This window comes from Dendrobates tinctorius, unplaced genomic scaffold, assembly GCF_039654945.1.
Source record: "Dendrobates tinctorius isolate UK_male_01 unplaced genomic scaffold, ASM3965494v1 ptg000084l, whole genome shotgun sequence".
NCBI lineage: Eukaryota > Metazoa > Chordata > Amphibia > Anura > Dendrobatidae > Dendrobates > Dendrobates tinctorius.
Genome location: NW_027361752.1, coordinates 25,762,966 through 25,784,989, shown reverse-complemented (window position 1 = coordinate 25,784,989; position 22,024 = coordinate 25,762,966). Strand labels below are relative to the sequence as shown.

Here is a 22,024-nt window from a genome sequence, read left to right as displayed (position 1 = left end):
ATGGCTGTCCACCAACGTTCACCATTCACCCTGATGGGTCTGGATAGGATCTGCAAGGAAGAAAGGCAGAGGATCCCCAAATCCAGGTGTGAAAAACTTGTTGCATTATTCCAGAGAAGACTCATGGCTATACTAGCTCAAAAAGGTGCTTCTACTCAATAATGAGCAAAGGGTCTGAATACAGTATTTATGACCATGTGATATTTAATTTTTTTCTTTTTTAATAAGTTTGCAAAAATTTCTACATTTCCGTTTTTTTCAGTCAAGATGGGGTACAGAGTGTAAATTAATGAGAAAAAAAATGAACTTTTTTGAATTTACCAAAAAATTTTTCATTGGCTGCAATGAAACAAGAAGTGAAAAATTTAAAGGAGTCTGCATACTTTCTGTACCCACTGTATTAACAGGTTTTGTGGTGTCAGAAGTACACTGTGTAGTGTGCCGCTCTCAGGTACTACAACTTAGCTCCTATGGCAGTGCATGGAAAAATAAAAGTAACACTGGTACTTTAACAGTTGTGTACAACGCTGACAGTGTAACTTGTCTCAGCCCAGCTAAGTTTACTCCATACTGTCCCCCTTTTCATTGTGGGCAGCTGTGTCATGTGATCTCCAGTCTGACAACCAGTCCAGTACATGCTCTCTGGTATAGACAGGAAATCGGTCTCTGACTTCCTGTAATCCAAATGATGACAAACACATATCAAACTCATTCTGGCAGCTCTTAGGCCCCTCAGACCAACTCTGCCCCTCTTAGTCCTATATACAGTATGTCCCACCCAAGATATAACAATTTTGTCCTCCATAGCAACCAATCACAATCCTTTAATTTTGCTTTACATTCTAGAAATATGAAAACTGCAATGTGATTGGTTGCTATGGGCAACAAAGAAAATTTGGAATGATTGATGACGCAGTTCTTTGGTACTGGAAAAACTGATGTCACAGATGAACAAATTAGTGCTAACATAGACATGCAAACATACAGTACAGGTCATTTTTGTTTCTTTGTTTTTTTAATCAGGCAAACCTAAACTAAAATTAATAAGTTAGTTAAAGGGAACCTGTCACCAGAGCAAAGGACAGCTTTTGCTCTTATTTTATCCCTACTTTTTTTGAATCTGCCATACAATATCAGAGACATGGGCCCTTTTATCTTTTATTGTCTTTATATTGCAGAACAGCCTACTTACACGCCGACCCCCGGCAGATCCTAAGGGCGACACCCACTTAGAAAAATTTAGCGATAAAAAAAGTGCCGTATCTCAGGAATAGAAAAAAACCTTAATACTCAGAAGAGCAATGGAAATAAAATAGAAGCAAAAACTGACCACATCTGACCTGGTGACAGATATTCTCTAAAAAGAACCTGTCAGCTCCTATTTTATTAACTATTTTTATACGATATAACAGAGCAATTCTGGAGCATCTTTTCCTTGACATTTGCATTTTGCTGTTCCTCGGTTAATTATTTTAATAATTTATTACTGTAATTTAATGGGTATTATTCATTTAGGGTGTGTCCATTTATAACCTGATGCCGTCCAATCAGAATTACTTTTAAATGCCTTAAATATACTGTATCTTCAAGCTCCGTTATATATTTTAATTATTAGGCCTGCTTCCTATTTTGTAATGTAGTCCATATCATTCTAAAAAGACTGATATGACTGATGAGATCTCTGAAGTCAAACAGAGAGGATGGAATTTGATAAATTAAGACTTAACTGTAAAAAGTTTTTTGTAAATCAGTGTAAAAGCCTCGAAACATTTACTAAGCCAAAGCTGGCAGCCCTGGTTGCTTGAGCAATCAGTCTTATTATTTCCACCCCTGACAACATAGATATGGCAGCAATTCAATGAAGAGCTTTGTAGCCAAAAACTGACACACCTAACCAAAGGGAACATCCAGTACAATGCCCCAGGATGTTGGTAGATGCGGCGGTGCAGCATAAGTGGGGGTCGGTAAGGAGGACACAGGGGAGGTTCTATCAGGCACCAAATTCTATTAATTGTAAAATTTTGCCTATTAAATAGAAATTGAGACTTCTGCACATGAATTCCATTTATGCCTCTAAATGAAACAATGTACATAAATATGAACCTGGTCTTATTTTAGTTACATTAATATGTTGTTAAATTACAATAAATTTGCTTTGGGAATACGAGGTTCAATATCCGGCTTGTGGAAAGAACTCAAGGAATGTTAATGATCCACGGATTAGGGGGCACAATATACTTGCGTGGGTATACCCCTATTCTGGCAACCCATGCCATGCTACGAAGCAGATGAGTTAGTACTAAATTAATATATGTAGCCATCTACAATTCGATGTCCTAGACAGCAGAGGTGAAAATTAGTATGTATCCAATGAATATGTAAAGGCCTTCTGGTGGCTACTCCTTAAATGGGTTGTTTGGTCTAGAATGATAAGTCAACAGTCACTCGATGGGACTGCAGATTTATGAATTCCCCAGAGCATACACTGTATGCTGGGGGGATTCATCTGTGTCTGAGTCGAGAATGGTCAGTTATGTGATATATATACTCCAGGCAAGAACTTGACGCCCTTGTGCGAGCCATGTGAAGTCCATATACAGTATGTATTTTTTACAGCAGCAGCTAGTTATCATTTACAGAACCATTTACAGTTTCCTGTTAGAGAATTACAAAGTATCCATAAAAAAATGGATTCTATACTGTGGCTCCATATGGCATATCATTTTTTTTGTGCACCAATAGACGTGAATGGGCGAGTCTTATTCGATTTATGGAGGCAAATTGTGCATGCTCTGATTCGGCCAGTGAAAATAATCGCTCTGCACCATTGACTCATTGAATAACATTGGTCTGATAGCACCTTGGACCAAAAATATGATTGTGTGCATGAGCACTGAGTCTGGTTAACTGGCTTTAATCGTTATGTGTGCCATTGGTGCAGCTAGAAGATAGTAACTATTGGACAACATGGAGATGTGTGACTCCAAGCTCCTGGGATCCAATGCAAAATCTGTAACATTTCCCACCCTTAGGGCTTTCCTTCACGGTCAAACAATTGGTCCGTATGCTGTTCTGTGTGTGTCACGGATTGCAGATAGCCCACGGACCCATTAGAGCAATTGTGCCAGTACACATGGGCAATTTGGACCGATGGTCTGCATGGAGAAACTCACAACATGCACTACTTTGCTATTTTATGGACTAGAATAATGCATGCAATACATGACACTGGTGTTATCGATCCTCCAGTGAGATAACCGTACACCCAAACCTTAATGTCCCCTAACCCAAAACCTCTCCCACTTAGGATTTACCAATAAAAGCCATGACACTGTAGTTTGGATAATTTTGGTCACATCAGCCTTTAAACACATAATAAATTTAAGTTTAATATAATAATGGTAGGGTCCTTGAAGCTCCAAAAATCTGCTGATTACCAAAACAGAAACCATAAACCATAATTATTCCCAGCCCTTACCCCACTGGCTCGGGAGCACCATAACCTATGTCACAAAAATGTCCCAAACTATCAACAATCCGAAATGCTAGAACTTAAGAGAGTGCTATTCATGACCCCTGAGAGCTAGATAATGTAGGACCCCTCCCTTTCCTGTCCATATAAATCTCCCGAATTTGGGGCCACCCCTCTGTAACTAAAACACCCCCACTCCTTCCAACCCAATGCCATGCCGGCCTCCGCCAAGGTTTCCGCTGGGATCCTGCCTTTCCTTAGGTGGCTCATGCACCCGAGCACACAAAGCGGTATACGTAGCAAGTCATGTTTACTATTTCCAGTCAAGGCTGGCTCAATTTTTTATGTAGCCATCTGAACCCATCTACAGAATGCACAGAAACCCAATTGGAATGCTAGCTTGGCATCCCTATAAGCTACAGTACATGGTCCCACCCAGTGAAAGCAAAATAATACAAACTCTGATCATCTGAGCAATATAACACAAAGTGTAAATTTTGTGTATAATGTATATATGTGTAAAGCATACAGTATATGTGTATATGAATGTTTATATGCTTATTTTATGCATACAGGTAGAGGCCCAAGCACCCATCCAGTACAATGGCCCTCTGCTATCAGTATCTGCCTGTTGGTGTGTTTGCTGTGCTGCTAGATAGACAGCTGTCATCACTGGGGATACCAGGTGTTGGACCCCCTTACATCTCATATTGATGACCTATCCCCCTGATAAGTCATCAACATGTGAGTGCTAGACATCTTCATTAATCTTTCAATATTTTTTGGTGTGTGGCAGAAACTCAGACTACTATAAGGGGGTGCATACAAACATGGTGAGAACATACAAACTCCATGTAGCTGCTGGCTTTGGTCATATTCCAACACGGGACACCAGTTCTAATCTCTGACCTGTCATGCCACCCACCTCTTTAATGCAGTATAGCAATAAAAGATGGAAATGGAGACTCCTGCCGCAAACGATCTTCTTGGCGGTGGTAAAATCCCTTAAAATATCGGTGAAGTCAATAACAAGCATGATGATCCCTAAGGACCAGAACACTGTATGGAGGCATCAAAAAAAGAGCTGCCCAAACGTAAGACGGTAACAAGGAATTTGTTACGTTTGGGAAACACTGCATTATGGAGCGACTGTAATCCAGAAGTAAAAGGAACAGCAATCGTTCATATAAATAGCAGCCGACTTTAAAAAAAAATAGAATGCAGTAAACAGCAGTCATTAAGGTATAATGGCTATGATTAATACACTGGTCGTTAAATGGCGAGTAACAAGATTAGCTTGCATCTTTCCTGCCCAATATATACTTAAAGTAATTGCATCTCTACGAAGTGCATTATCATCACTTCTCATTCTTTATGAAGTCATGGGAGAGCGCTGCAGTCGAGGTGGAAGAATAGAGCAGATTTGCATCGCCACCCTACAGCTGTCTACGGGAGGCTGAAAATGTTGATCTGCAAGTACGAGATTTATTCTATCTATGAGTTATTAAAAAAGTAATGAATGCCGCTTGTATCGTCGCCCCCCCCACCCTCCACCAATCCGGCAAAATCATCTCTGGTACTAAACTGAGCTCAAATCATAAGTGGATGTGACTTGGATATGCTGAATGCTACATCCGCAGCCACGGGAGTTAATGTGATGCTGTTTATTCAGTCGAAATACCCAGGTGTTGGTATCTGAAATAACCTACATGGAAAGGAAAGATATATTCACAAATATTTCTCATCAAGGGGATGAATATTATGAAAAATGCAAAGATGCCATGAACAGAAATGTGTGGTTCCCAGATGCAATTTTCAGATTACGCGGCGTGTTGAAACATATGGAAGATGCTTGTTTACTACTGAGGTTCTGGTTTTTAGGGATTTTATTGTAAGTAATAAATGTATTGGTTCATGCAGGGTGAATTATGTACAAAGCGGACGTTTGCAGAAAAAGATAAAAATTCAGCATTTCGGAAGAGGTTTAGGTTCACTCAAACTCACTTATCCGGATGGCACCAATATAGAGATGCTCTAAGTTCCCTTAGTTTCTCACCATGTTTTTGCGGAGTACTTGATGTGTCCATTTGTGATGTAAGAAGAACATACTTAGATAGATCCATTTGCATTTACCTACAATATAATGTTAAAAATGAATGTTAAATCAATATCTGTTTGACATACGTTTGCCCACATATCCTTTTTTTTTAACAGGATGAGATAAATTCAGCCTACTGCACTTTTTCATCCTTAAAAAAAAATGAAATCAGGTTCCGTTATTTTAGAACACTGCAATGTATGAAAAATGGGTGTATACGTACTGTCATACATCTGCATCAGTTTTTCTATCCGTTTTTTTACTCCCCCTCCATATCATTTACAAAAAAAAGAATGTAAACAGATGCAATGTACAGTGCAGACCAAAAGTTTGGACACACCTTCTCATTCAAAGAGTTTTCTTTATTTTCATGACTATGAAAATTGTAAATTCACTCTGAAGGCATCAAAACTATGAATTAACACATGTGGAATTATATAATTAACAAAAAAGTGTGAAACAACTGAAAATATGTCTTATATTCTAGTGTAGGGTCGGTGGGCCGGGCTGGGGGGTGGTCCCTCTGGATTCCACGCAGTAACGTACAGACACAAGCTGGAGGCAAGTTTCAGGTGCAACAGGTCCAAGTTTATTCTTTCTCTCGCCGTCCGCCAGACGGCCTCACAGCACACCGCACTTTTCTTGACGGTTCTCCGGTTACAGAAAACAGGGTGACACACTTTCTCCAGGGGCGTATATTTACGTACCGTCCCCTTTACACTCAGTGACGCTCTGACAGCTCCGTCACTGTGGCTGCCTTAGGCCTATACACCAACAGTAATGTTACTGGTCAAGCGTCATTCCAATACGGTGTCCCACACCCGGAGCCTCGTCTGTACTGTGGTACTTCGTGTCAGGACCACCCCCCTGACTTCCTTTCTCCTCAGTCCCCCCTGGTTGGGTTTTCCTCACAGTGCAGCAACTGTCACAGTCTCCTCGTCACTTGAACTCCCCCTGGGGACTGGAACTTTCTGGAACCCTCCTGTCAAATTTATAACTTTCCCGGTTCCCTATAACTCTGCCCCCCATGACCAATGGTTTCTTAGCCCTAAGCTGATGTCAAGTCCTATGCTCACACTCCTCCCCACCCTCTAATGTCAGTTCAAGGTACTGCACGTCACCTACACTTTCCTAGCTGTTTTCCCTTTTGAAATCTTACCAGTCAGTCCGTCCGTCAGGTCACCTTCCCTACACTCCTCCTTCCTTTATCTATTTTCATCCTTGACAATCTTATTCTCCTACTCTTCCCTTCTGTCACTTTTCACAATCCGGTACGCCATGATCGAGGCCTTACACCTACCAGATCATCGCCGGCGCCTGCCTTCCTCTTCCTCGGGTACCCGTGGTGTCTGGGGCCTGACCTAGGACTACTGTCTGCTTCACATCTTCCATCTCTTTGTCTTTCTCTTAGTTACCAGTCATGGTCGGCGTCTCGGTCTCCCAGACCCTCTCAACACATAGACCCCTTCGGTCTCACGCTTCCTTTGGTCACACAGACCTTCCCTTACCCGGACCTGTCGCATTTTCTTGTGCATATCATACATCAGAACAACTCTATAATATCACAAGTACCCCATTTTCTTACATTTTTTCTATTGCTTGTTAAAACCAACATATAATAAACATAAACATATCAGATTTTCTCCTCCCCCTTCCTTTAACATGGACACTTCCTCTCTCCTTACATCCCCACTTTGTCAGGCTTAACACACAAAAAAAGCTTCAATTTTTATATTAAACTTTTTTTTCATTAACTTGGACGCAAACTGTCATTGTGATTTGCACAACAGTGCAACGAAATTTCGAAAGTTCAAGCCACCTCCTAGTGGCCAGCAACGAGGGGCCCCACAGCCTTGGAGCTCCCGGGATGTAAGGAGTGTCCTGTGAGTTCTTCCTATGGGGGCTCGTGACCTTAGGATTCGGCAATCACAGCTACCACGTAGTAGCCATGGGGACAGTACTCTTTGTAGTACGACACCAAGTCCCCCTCATGTAGAGCCCGGCCATGATGAATAGAGGCCACATTAATATAAACCTTCTGGCCGGTAGCCAGATCGCGTATGAACCCATACCCCCTGGGTATATTCGTATACACGAGCCGTCCCATAGATCATGTCACCGCCATGCCAGCCTCCCCCTTTGCATGAAGCAGATTCCATACTTCCTGCTCCCTGGCTTTCTTCTTTTTTACCACTTCTGCGACCCAAACGGAGGGTCCGGTGTGAGCCCGGGAGTCCAGTGGGCGGGACTTAGCCGGGGACAAAAACTGGGCAGAGGTGGCTGGTGACGTCTGCGGTCCAGCTGCCGCTGTGGCCGGGTGGCGGATAGGGGCAGACAGGTTTTCTGCATGTTGGGCCACAGGGCCTGACAAATAGACCGCAGCCAATTCCAATGCCGGCATAACCGCGGCCGCAGGGTGGACTGCATCCGGACCTTCAGCCGGAGCCGTCATAACCGGATTAACAGCTGGTTTCGGGGAGGATGTCACCACTTGCAGGGGGGACGCAACAGCGTCTTCTGGAAACAGGCTCCGCACCGGCGAAACCGGGCGTGGCGTCACCGGGCGAGGTGGCTCGGGGCTGGGAGTGGAGGGCCCACTCAGCTCCGCATAGACAGTGGGGTCTTCCTTGGCCAGCCTTTCGGGATCACAGGAGGCCGCGTGCTGCGGCTGAGTGGTGGGGGCCGCTTGCGGAGCCGCTGGCAGAGCCGGGGGAACTCTCACTTTCCCCGGCATCACGGTCTCCATCACATCTTCCCGTGGCTGCTCCTGCAGTCTTCGCTCTTCACTCCACCAACCGGCGAGGCTGGCCTCCAGGCCCAGAGGTTCCACGGAGGGGCTCTCTGCTGGTATCTTGGGCGGCTGCTCCCGTGGGATCCGCCATGGCTCCGCTCCGCCACCCGAAACCGGACTGGCTGTTCGTGACTCCGAGGTATAGATCTTCTGGCGGAGCTCAACCTCCCGCCGCCATCGCCACTCCAAGCGGCCAATGCCTCTACAACCGCAGCGTCGCATCCCGTCCAGTGGGCAGCAATTGAAATGGCTCCAAACAGCCGCAGACAATCTTTTTCTCTGTTCCACTCCCTCTGCTGGGTGGGGCGCCAGCAGGCCTTTCCACCCACTTGTCAGGGTCCAGTATGTGGGAGCATCAGCCTCCTGGTACATATTGCCGTCCCCAAGGGTACATAGGAGGGGGCCCCAGTCCATTGGAGACAACGGCAAACACCTGGATCTCTCCTCTACGCTGAAGCAGCACCACCATCTTGCTCGGGACCTTGTACCACCCCGGGTCCTCTGCTGGCAACGCAGATACGCCATAGCACTCCCAATTTGTAATCCACAGGTTGGTAATTTGTAATCCACAGGTGTTTATAATCCACACAGTGCAGTCCAAGTCCGTTCCCACTCCTCAGAGGAAGGCCTGCCGCAGAAGATATTGTATTAGCGGTGTTGATCCTGCTGACTACGCCAAGTGAAGGGTCGGTGGGCCGGGCTGGGGGGTGGTCCCTCTGGATACCGCGCAGTAACGTTCAGAAACAAGCTGGAGGCAAGTTTCGGGAGCAACAGGTCCAAGTTTATTCTTTCTCTCGCCGTCTGCCAGACGGCCTCACAGCACATGGCACTTTTCTTCACGGTTCTCCGGTTACAGAATACTGGGTGACACACTTTCTCCAGGGGCGTATATTTACGTACCGCCCCCTTTACACTCAGTGACGCTCTGACAGCTCCATTACTGTGGCTGCCTTAGGCCTATACACCAACAGTAATGTTACTGGTCAAGCGTCATTCCAATACGGTGTCCCACACCCGGAGCCTCATCTATACTGCGGCACTTCGTGTCAGTACCACCCCCCTGACTTCCTTTCTCCTCAGTCCCCCTGGTTGGGTTTTCCTCACAGTGCAGCAACTGTCACAGTCTCCTCGTCACTTGAGCTCCCCCTGGGGACTGGAGCTTTCTGGAACCCTCCTGTCAAATTTATAACTTTCCCGGTTCCCTATAACTCCGCCCCCATGACCAACGGTTTCTTAGCCCTCTCTTGGCATTCTCTTGTTGAGCTTCAAGAGGTAGTCACCGGAATTGGTTTTCACTTCACAGGTGTGCCCTGTCAGGTTTAATAAGTAGGATTTCTTGCCTTATAAATGAGGTTGGAACCATCAGTTGTGTTGTGCAGAAGTCTGGTGGATGCACAGCTGATAGTCCTACTGAATAGACTGTTAGAATTTGTATTATGGCAAAAAAAAAGCAGCCAAGTAAAGAAAAACGTGTGGCCATCATTACTTTAAGAAATGAATGTCAGTCAGTCCAAAAAATTGGGAAAACTTTGAAAGTGTCCCAAAGTGCAGTGGCAAAAACCATCAAACGCTACAAAGAAGCTGGCTCACATGAGGACCGCCCCAGGAAAGGAAGACCAAGAGTCGCCTCTGCTGCAGAGGATATGTTCATCTGAGTCACCAGCCTCAGAAATCGCAGGTTAACAGCAGCTCAGATTAGAGACCAGGTCAATGCCACACAGAGTTCTAGCAGCAGACACATCTCTACAACAACTGTTAAGAGGAGACTTTGTGCAGCAGACCTTCATGGTAAAACAGCTGCTAGGAAACCACTGCTAAGGATAGGCAACAAGCAGAAGAGACTTGTTTAGGCTAAAGAACACAAGGAATGGACATTAGACCAGTGGAAATCTGTGCTTTGGTCTGATGAGTCCAAATTTGAGATCTTTGGTTCCAACCACTCTACATGCCTGGTTCCCACCATGAAGCATGGAGGAGGAGGTGTGATGGTGTGGAGGTGCTTTGCTGGTGACACTGTTGGGGATTTATTCAAAATTGAAAGCATACTGAACCAGCGTGGCTACCACAGCATCTTACAGCGGCATGCTATTCCATCCGGTTTGCGTTTAGTTGGACCATCATTTATTTTTCAACAGGACAATGACCCCAAACACACCTCCAGGCTGTGTAAGGGCTATTTGACCAAGAAGGAGAGTGATGGGGTGCTACGCCAGATGACCTGGCCTCCACAGTCACAAGACCTGAACCCAATCGAGATGGTTTGGGGTGAGCTGGACCGCAGAGTGAAGGCAAAAGGGCCAACAAGTGCTAAGCATCTCTGGGAACTCCTTCAAGACTGTTGGAAGACCATTTCCAGTGACTACCTTTTGAAGCTCATCAAGAGAATGCCAAGAGTGTGCAAAGCAGTAATCAAAGCAAAAGGTGGCTACTTTGAAGAACCTAGAATATAAGACATATTTTCAGTTGCTTCACACTTTTTTGTTAATTATATAATTCCACATGTGTTAATTCATAGTTTTGATGCCTTCAGATTGAATCTACAATTTTCATAGTCATGAAAATAAAGAAAACTCTTTGAATGAGACGGTGTGTCCAAACTTTTGGTCTGTACTGTATATATTAAAAAAGGGGATATACTCACTTTAAAATATATCCATTGGCATCTGTTTCACCAAAAATCATTTTTTGTTAACAATTAAAAATAATATTATTTGTTTTTTGAGCACCATTGATTCTATGGTGCTGTACATGAGACGGGATGTCATACAAAATACACATATTGATTACAATCAAGAAACTAACAATGACAGACTAGAAAGGAGAGGGCTCTGCACTTGCGGGCTTACAAAATATGGTGTAAACCTTGAAGCTAAGGCCTGGATTAATGGAAGTAAAAAAATATATTTGAGAAGTGTTTCAGTCATCTGAGAACACTAAAAAGAATGTGGACATTGAAGATAGAAACTTCGATCTGTATTACTGCTATATAGACCAGACTACATTTGCTTTTAGATATATATATATTTTTCTTCTTTTATTTATATTTAGGGGCGGCTCGGTGGCTCAGTGGTTAGCAGACTTGCAGCACTGGGGTCCTGGGTTCGAATCCCACCAAGGACACCATCTGCAAGGAGTTTGTATGTTCTCCCCGTGTTTGCGTGGGTTTCCTCCCACATTCTAAAGACATACTGATAGGGAATTTAGATTGTGAGCCCCATCGGGGACAGTGATAATAATGTGTGCAAACTGTAAAGCGCTGCGGAATAGCGGAATATGTTAGCGCTATATAAAAAAATAAAATTATTATTATTTCACAGATTGTACCACTCTATTTTTTTATGAGGCTACTTTCACACATCAGGTTTTTTCCCAACAGGCAGGATCCAGCGTTGCGCCGGAGCGACGAATCCAGCGTAAATTGTGGAAAACTGATGAAACGGATCCATTTTTCTGCTGGATCCGTCTAGCAGGCTGGTAATGGATGAGGGCCTCACTATATTCGTTTCCTGGGGGCTGGCCAATTGGATCTGAGCATGCTCAGAATTAAAAAACCGGATCCAGTAGCCGGATCCGTCTTTTTCCGGATCTAGTGCATTCTGGCGCCCATAGACTTGCATTGTAGCAAAAAGCCGGAAGCGCCGGATACTGCTCTCTCCGGTTTTTCGCCGCAGGCAAAAAATCTTTACTTGAGATGTTTTTTCCAGATGCAGGAATCAAAATTTTAGCTGGATCCAGCAAAAATCGGAAAAAACGGGAGGCCATGTGGCGCGTTCAGGCGCTAATACAAGTAAATGAGAAAAAACGGTTCCGGCTGCAGATTTCACCATTTCAGGTTTTTCTAAAAATAGCCAGATCCTGCCTGTCGGAAAAAACCTGATGTGTGAAAGTAGCCTAAGCCACACCATCAAGAGACCAATCCAATTTTTGCTTAAAAATCACCCTGATAGGGCTATCATAGATTGACATCTCTGCATTCTACCTGAATGCTATTCACTGGTCCTGTGATAATCAATGTTGAATTTGTAGGTAATTGCTGGAATGGAAGTCTCCACAATTTCGCTGAACTTCAGGACATAGTGCTACATTCGCACGTGGTCACCTGTCCTACCATTGCACAACTAAGCAGTGATCCAAAGATGGCTTCCTGCAGCTCCACAGTTAATGGTGTGCCATAAGATGGGAGATGGTGCTAGCCTTGCCATACCTTTAATAAAAAAAAATATTCTCACTGTCTAATCTCTAATGTCACCCCACCCCAATGCTTGACATATCTACTCAACTAAGACATGCCTTTATTCCTGACATCTGCCTTTGTGCCATAGAGGAGCCTGAAGTCTGGAAACCGGACTGCCACTGGACGCCACTTGAGTCTAGTATAGATAAAGAAATTGTAAAATTGCGACTTGTTAGACTAATACATTGGTGTGTAATGCCTTATGTAGTTTGTACATGTCCCTTCTGATTTGTAGTGCTGCGGAACAAGTTGGCGCTAAAGAAATAAAATCATAATTAATTATTTTTAATTAGAATAGTGCTGCCTACCAGAGAAAAGGGGTGGGCTCAGCAATCGCGGTAAGATCAAATATCATATTCACTAGCAAGAAAAAAATTGAATATTTTCTCTTATTTTGCATTGCGCAATCCACTAATTATGGATAACGCCATCCGTTATTATATAGTGTCCTCACTTATTATGTATAAAGCCTTTCATTACTACAGTGTTCTCCCTTATTATGTATAACCCATCCATTATTACATAATACTGTCCATTACTATACAGTCTGTTCCCTGTATTGATCAAATCAATCCACTGCAAATTGACTTTTAGATACATTTCATAACCTTTACAGGTCCCGGCCATTTCAAGCAATTTGAGATTCGATTCTATTGGGTCATCAAAAATATTCTCACCAACGTTTTATCACATTACATGGTATAGTGCAGCAAACCAGAAGAACTATCATAGCCTTTGCAAAATGTCAAGGCAGGGAATGCAGCAGATCTTTTAGGGTGATTTAGAATACTGAAAGGATATCGGAACTCACAGCCCAACAATAGAGACAGGAAGAGAAAGCCCTAAAGAATTGGACAAATACTTCAGACAGCAATGTGGTAAATAATTTCAGCAGTGAAGGTGAGAGTAGTAATCTAACAATAATAGAGTTTCACTTGATAGCAAGAGAGAGATAGGAGACGTGCTAGTAGTAGCAGTATCAGAATCAGAGTGATTGATCAGCAATATGGTGTTGCTGGCATTTGTACTGCTGCAGTTCAATTACAGATACACATTTTTATTTCATTCTTAATGCACAAGAAAGCACCAGCTAGGGAGCACAATATTTTTTAAGAAAATGTTTTTATGTCACTGTTAGTCAAAAACAGCATTAATGTTTGTTACTAGCAACTGTACTGAGTTTCTGTGCCTCTTTTACAATCCTTTTATGAAAGGGGGAATAATTGTATTATAATACAAAGCAAAATTCCCCATATTTGAGAAGTTTAAATGGAACCTGTCACCATGAAAATGCAGTCCACTCTGCAGATCTCATGTTATAGAGCAGTGGGAGCTGAGTGGAATAATATATAGTTTTGTGAGAAAAGATTCAGTATTACCTGTATTTTCATCATTTAAACCTCTGCTCTTTCTGGGATTTCTTGGTCCAGTGGGCAGCCCTATTGGTGACTGACAGTGATCTCTATATACACACTTACACAAATAAAGCTATCAATCAATGATAGCACTGCCCACTGGACCGAAAATCCCAGAAGGGGAGAATTAAATGATGAAAACACCGGTTATACTGAATTTTAACACACAAATATATAGCAAACTGCTCAGGTATTCCTGCTCTATAACATGATGCCTTAGATAGGACTGTATTTTCATAGTAACAGGTTCCCTGTATCTGTAACTTTCTACCACATGAAGTGTGTGTTGTAAGCAATTGCTTTGTGCAGTTGTATTACTAATCAAATTTTACATCCGTACATGCCACACCAATATAGCGCCACATTGCTGGTGCTAGCTTTTTGGACCTATCTAGTGATGAGCGAACCCATACATGTTCGGGATTGCTGGGTCTTGCCAGTCTTTTTAAAAAGTCCAAACTTTACCTTGGACACCAAACCCTATATAAGTAAATGGGGACCCGAACTTCACTGCTGTAAAATGGCTGTATAATGGTCGGAGAAAGGGCTAGGAGGCTGCAAGAGGAAGAAAAATGGGGGCAAGAGAGGGACAATTGCCCTGCAAACAAATGTAGATAGGTAAAAGACTTAAAGTTCTGTCACCATAGCAATCATGGTAAAATAGGAAGCAAATGAATAACATAAAAATGTTAACAGTGCCCCACAGAGACAGAGGCTTGCTTCCAGTCCAGTTAGTAATTTCACCCACAGAGCATGGGGGACAGTATCCGCACAGAAGCAGCATACAAACTTTACTCTCAGACCATGTGGCCCAGTACCCCCACAGAGGCCGATTCATATTTACCCACAGAGAATGGGGAATACCCCCATATAAGAATATAAAAAAATTAGCCACAGAACATGGGGCATAATTCTCCCACAGAAGGTTAAAAATGTCAACCTCAGAGTATGGGGAACAATACCCCTTAAGAATACAGTAAATTTTAGCCACAGAGCATGGGTCATGATACGCCAAATGTTCAAAAATGTATGCTACAGTACTGTGTGTACTGCAAATGCATCTGAAGAAAATATAGTATGTTTCAAATCCTGAAGACGTTACCTTGAAAAACTTACTGTTCAAAGTAGGCAACCACGCCAGAATTAGGGCCTTTAGCACCAGTCTGAATTAGACAATTGTGCATCCTTTTTTTTTTGGACCCTTCAAATTTCAGCAACAAAGCATGGTTCACAACACCCCCATAGAAGAAGGTTAAACATTTCAGCCTCAGAACATGGGGAACAATACCCTCACATAAGACTATGGTACGTTTCACCCACAGAAAATTTTTTCACATTTTAATGAGAAAGCTGATTAAAAATTTCACACTCAGACAGTGAGGCACAGTACCCCCCCAGCTCAAAAATGTCTGCTACAGTAGTGTATGTTACAAATGCCACCAATGGAAAAGCTCGTAGCATGATCGTGAATTAAGCTGGCAGTCTGCAGTAAGGCTTTCTACCAGCAGTCCTGTTAAATATTTCACCCAGAGAGCATGGGGCGGAGTACCCCCATAGAATCTGCTTAAAAATTTCACCAACAGACCAAGGTCCAGAGAACCCCCACAGAATCTTATTAATAATTTCACCCACAGAGCATGTTTTCACATTTCCCCCACAGCTCCAAAATTTCACCTCCAGTAGCATACAAGCAGCAGCAAATAAAAAACTCAGTTTGATTCTGGATACAGCTGGCGGGCCTCAGCGAGTTTGACTTCTGCCAGTCCCAGAATATTTGTCTTGGGACACCTCCCCAATGCTGTTGCTTCAGGGTCCCGGGGGGTCTGAAGTGTTTTCATTGAAAAAATAAGAGTTTGATATCACTCGACCACACCCAAATACTCCAGCTAGGGATAATGGAATTGTACTCTGCTTCTTTTTTCTTGTCTGTTTGAACTGGGGCCATGATTAAGAGGTGACCCGGTGGAACACAAAGTGAAGGAAATGGAGGCACTCTCAGCTATCCAATCTCAAACTGCCCACAGGCGAGGTTGCAGACTACACACCGGTAATGTAGAATCAGGGTTATGTTCCGGAAAAGTGGACTGATAAATGGGTACCACATCCTTCACATTGGTTAATTTGAAGGCAACAGTCAAGCAAATTAACCAATTCTCAACTGAGTCAGCAGTTGATGTTGCAAGACAGAATAGACAGCAATGTTAATTTTAGAGGCTCTGTAACTGGAATGAGTAGTTACATCGTTTAATGAGAATTAGGCCTGGCCATAAAGGTTGAGTAAAATTATTTTTTAGTCACACTACTCATAGAGACACGGCTGTAGAGTCCACAGAGGCTTTTGGGCACAAAAACCCCTACAGAAGCTAATAACAAATTTCAGACACAGAGCATGTTTTCACAATTCCTTGAGAAAGTTGATTAAAAATGTCACACCAAGACAATGGGGCACAGTACCCCCACAAGCAGGGTTGTAGAGTACACACAGCGGCTTAAAGGCACAGTAGTCCCATAGATATGTGTTAAACAATACAAACAGTGGCTTTTGCAAAAGTACATCCACAGATAAGTGGTAAATAATCCACACAGCAGCTTTTTGGACAGTACTATCACAGACATGATTGCATAAGAGTAGAAAAATATGTTTAGAAGCACATCACTCCCACAGACACAGTTGAAGATGATTAAAACTTTTGGTTACGCATGGTACTATCACAGATACAGGTGCACAGTAAACATATTGTGTTTTTAAAAAACTGCACACACACAAATCCTAACACTGTCCTTCACTAAAGCTGCACCTTTACATATGCTAAGCAGAGCAGAAGTAAAAAAAAGAATCTTGAACCAGGAGGAACAGTGTTATGATTGGGTCACCGAGGAGGAAAACAAGACCAAGCTAAGCCACAGAAAACCAGAGAGGTTGGTAACTAAGCAGATTGGAGATCGCTGATCCTATCCACACAACTAGCAGTAGCCATGGAGCGTACCTATGATGATTCTAGACGCCTCGACACAGCCGGAGGACTAAATAAGCCTAAAGCAAGAAAAGGGGAAATCTAAACTGCCCCAAAGCGGACCCCAAAGGAAAAGATAGCCCCCAAACATATATTGTCGGTGAGACAAGATGAAAACACAAACCCAGGTAGGAAAATAGGCTGAGCAAACGATGGGGCTCACACTGACTAGACAGGACAGGAAAGGAAAGATACTGTCTGCAATCATGCCAAAAAACCCTGCAAAAATGTCCAACACTTCTGATAGCAAAAAAACCCTGAAGTCACTAGACTTCATCCACTATATCAGCACTCTGGCATATTCTGAAAACAGAGCAAAAAGAAGCCAATCTAATAAGGGACAAAAAGCAAACGGGCACAAGCAGTAACAATGCAGGGACTGAACTGGAAACTAAGACCTCAGGAGGCAGGAAAATCACCAGCAGGGATAGAGGGAGTCGGCTGTCTTAAATCCAGTCAGAGACTCCAGATGTCCAATCGTCGTCCTCATTATCAGGTGGCAGGTCTCTGTCAATTAGATCAGCTTCATTACCTCCTGCAACCACCAAAGGGAGCCCGGAAAGAGAACTCACGACTCCTCTGTCAATACAACCAGCTCCACCACCCTCACCAGCAACCAGAGGTAGACCAGAAAGTGAATTCACAACAGAACAGGTTCAAGTGGAGGAGGCGGTAGCCCTGGCAGTATAGGTGCAAGAGGCAGGGAAGCGCAGTGGCTCAGTGGTTAGCACTTCAGCTTTGCAGCACTGGGATATTTTGTTCAGATCCAACCAAGGACAAAACCTGCAAGTTTATCTTCTTCCCGTGTTTGTGAGGGTTTCCTCCTGCACTCCAAAGACATACTGATAGGGAAGATTGTGAACCCAAATGAGCACAGTGCTGATAATGTCTGTAAAGCACTGTGGAATTAATGGCAATATATAACTAAGTAAAATAAAGATTCAAGGGAGGAGTAATACAACATTATTTTTTTGTTTTTTACCTTTTTAGACTTTTTTTTATTTCTGTTATGGAACTGACTTAAATAACCTACAACTGGTACCTGGTCAATGTTGAGCCAGTAACCCACCCTCCAAGTCATGTGTGGAAGACAGGCCTGATAACATTGTGAATTGGGTCTGCTCCTCCTCCTGCTCCTATTCCTCTTGTGCCGCCACCTCATCCATCATGGCCTGAATTGTTTTTTCCAACAGTCATATAAGTGGTATATTAATGCTCATGATGGTGTCATCAGCGCTGGCCATATTGATGGATTATTCAAAGCAGCACAATTTGGCACATACGATCCCGCATGGAGGCCCACTCATTGGTGGTAAAGTGATGGTGTTCCACTCTTGCGTGCAATGCTGCAGCTGAAACTACACTATTGCCTGCTGCTGCTCACACAGTCTCTCCAGCATAATCAAGGTGGAGTTCCACCTTGTTAGTGCTTTCCATATCAGTTGTTGAGCGGGAAGGCAGAAGTAACACTGCAGTACAGACAGGGAAGCAGCAGCAGGGTGACAATGCTGAAAGTGCGCACACATTGCCCACACTTTCAGCAGCTCCAACAGTGAGGGTAGTTTTTCAGGAAGCTCTGCACCACCAAGTTCAGCACATGTGCGAGGCAAGAGGTGTGCGTCAAACTGGCTAGGCCCAGAGCTGCTATGAAATTTTGACCATTATCGCACACCACCGAGCCAGGGCTAGAGGTTCTGCTGTTTGATCCCAGTCCACAGTTCATGCACATTGTGGGATTTGTGCTCCAAACAGAGGAGTTTAAAAATAGCCTGCTGTTGTTTCCCTCTGGCTGTACTCAAGTTGGTTGTGCATGTCTTCCTGTGACTGAATGACGGAATGGTGGAGGAAGCATAGTAGTAGGAGGAGGAAACCTGGACAGATAAATGCACAGCAATCCTAGGTGGTGGTAGGACATGCGATAGAACGCTTTTCGCCTCTGTCTCAGCCACCAAATTTACCAAGTGGGCAGTTAGGGAGATGTAACATCCCATGACATGTTTATTGGTCCACGTATCGTTAGTTATGTTGATTGTGCCACTGATGCCATTGTGCAGTGCACACCTGATTTGGTCCAAAACATTTTTGTTCACGGTAGGGTTGGCCCGCCTGGAGACGTATTGGCAGCTAGGAACAAGTACTGAAGGGGCAGCCACAACAATCAGTTTTTAAAACTGTTAGTCTCCATCCGCTGGAATGGCAGCATTTCAAAGGCCAGTAATTTGGAAATGCTGTCATTCAGGACTATAGCTCATTGGTGACTAGGGGATTGACTCCTGTTTCTACTGAGAATTTGAGGGATAAAAAGCTGAACACTTCCATGGGATGATGTGGAGATGCTCAGTGACAATGGTAGGGGTGGTGGTCCTCTTTTTGTGGCTTTGCTATCAAATTTAGTGGTAGGACTCGCAAGTGTGAGGACCCTTGATGCGGGTTGCAAGCTTACATATCTTGGCCAAAATATCGACCAATATCTCACATATTTATATGTATTTTCTGCACTTTATTATTCAGGATGCAGCCAAGCACAGAATTTTTGGTCTTGTAAACTGGGATGTCTGTTCATATGTGATGCATTTAGATAGTGCTGGGCAGCCCGCCTGACCTAATAGTATGGGCGTGACCAATAGGCTGTAAACCAGATTCTGTGCACTACCTGCATGTAAACAGTGCCCTATACAAGCTGCGTTTGTGCAATCATGTAATAAGCAATCACCCCCTCCATGAATTGGTAGGCTGTGAGTGGTTGTCTTATCAGTATTTTGCACCTGTGTTGCCGCCATCTTTAATACATGGGTTTACTGCATCCTGAGAGTTCTTTTGTTTGGAGACATGGGCAGCTAAGCATTGCTGCCCATTTTCTACTTTGTCAATTCTTGCAACAGTAGTAGAAAACACATAACGCTCCTGAAAAAGTTTTATTTCTACCTAGAATTGGCAACAAGATGATTGATGCCAATTATTTATTTCCCAAACTACTAAAAAACAGACACTAGTCCAGAAAAATTATTTTTGGGCCTAGAAATGGCAATGAGATGGTTAATGCCAACTATTTATTTCCCAAATTACCAAAAAACACACACTATTCTAGTAAAAAAAAATTATGGCCTAGAAATGGCAACAAGATGGTTGACGCAAATTATTTATATCCAAGACTACTGAAAAACACACACTAGTCCAGAAAAATTATTTTTTGTGCCTAGATATGGTAACTAGACAGCTGATGCCAATTATTTATTTTTCAGACTACCAAAAAACACACACTAGTCCAGAAAAAATATTTTTGGGGCCTAGAAATGGCAACCAGATGGTTCATGCCAATTATTCATTTCTCAACATACTAGAAACCACACAATGGTTTAAATGACAGTACTCCCACAGATATGGGTGCAGAGTAGTCACAGTTTGTTAAAAGACAGTATTTCCACAGATATGGGTGCAGAGTACACACAGCTTGTTAAAATACAGTACTCCCACACACGGGAGGGTGAGAAGTACACACAGCGGAGTACACACAGCGGCTTAAAGGACAGTGCTCCCACAGATTTTTGTGCAGAGTACACACAGCTTATTAAAGGACCATACTCCCACAGGTGGGGAGGTGTAGAGTGCACACAGCAACATAAAAAGACAGAACTCCCACAGATGGTGGGTGCAGAGCACACACAGCAGCTTAAGGACAGTACTCCTACAGGTGGGGGGGTGTAGAGTACACACAGCGGCTTAAAGAACAGTACTCCCACAGGTATGGGGTACTGAGTACACACAGCGGCTTAAAGGGCAGTACTCCCACATATATGGATGCAGCACACAAACAGCAGCTTAAGGGCAGTTTCATAGGTCAGTGTCTCCGGTACGTGTAGTGACAGTTTTCTCACGTACCGGAGACACTGACACACGTAGACACATTGAATGAATGTGTCTATGCAGATGTCAGCGTGTTTGCATGGACCGTGTGTCCGTGTGCAAAACATGCTGACATGTCCGTTTTTGTGCAACAGCACGGATCACATGGACCCATACAAGTCAATGGGTCCGTGTAAACACGTACCGCACATGGATGCTGTCCGTGAGCTGTATGTGTGCGATCCGTGTGCATTTTTAAAAGTCAAAGGGTTAACATTGAAAATAATTTTTCAAAAACACAGACACACAGACAGCACACGGATGGTACACACGGACATATGGATAGCACACGGATGTCACACGGATAGCATACGTATGCACACGGACACACGGATAGCTCCGGTACCGTTTTTTCCGGTACCGGAATTATCTGGACGTGTGAAACTGCCCTAAAGGACAGTTCTCCCACAAGTAGGAAGGTGCACAGTACACAGAGTTGCTTAAAGGCCAGTACTCCCACTGGCACGGAGTTCAGAGTACACACAGTGGCTTAAAGGACAGTACTCCCACAGATATGGGTGCAGAGAACACACAGCGTATTTTTGTGCAGACTGCGCGGTCACAATTTGTGACTCACAGTGTGTTTAACCACAAATGACTAAGAGGGATACATTTTGACCATTTTTTTATTTAAAAGACATGAAAGTCTGACAGTGCACTGTGTGATTAAAAGAACTGTTAGTTATTACCGTTTACCATCCATTTCTATGGTGAGGTCACTGTGACATTGTTTTTGACCATTTATGTGTTAAAGATCTTGAAAGAGTTTAGATACAGTCCTAGGAGACTTGAGGGTGTTACACACTACTTTTCAGGTTAAATGGTTGCTTTGCAGTATTGTGATTCATTGTTAAATGATTCGCTTTTTCTTGTATAGTGTCATCTACTGTCACATAGTTTCTTCCTTATTATTTATAGCCCTGTTATTATTTATATTTTTTCAACATAGCCATACAAGGCCTTGTTTTTATGTGAAATGATATGTTGTTTGAATGACACCATTCATTTTATTACCGGTGCATAGGAAAAATGTAGATAAAAATTACAAGTGAGGTAAAAAAAGTGAATATAAAAAATGCTTTTCCGCTGTAGTTTTT

The 22,024-nt window shown here is 43.3% G+C and overlaps 1 protein-coding gene across 5 annotated transcripts in view; it reads right to left on the bottom strand.

The window, feature by feature from the left end:
- Nucleotides 1-22,024, bottom strand: part of CHODL (chondrolectin) — a 124,724-nt gene that overhangs the window by 94,125 nt on the left and 8,575 nt on the right. Inside the window, exon 1 of one of the 5 annotated variants that reach the window (XM_073584493.1) lies at nt 5,529-5,600. The exons of the other annotated variants lie outside the window; for them this stretch is intronic. Within the exon in view, the coding sequence (XP_073440594.1) occupies nt 5,529-5,595 (67 nt within the window). The 5' untranslated portion in view covers nt 5,596-5,600. Of the gene's footprint in view, nt 1-5,528; nt 5,601-22,024 lie in introns of those variants that run through there. 5 annotated transcript variants of the gene reach the window in all.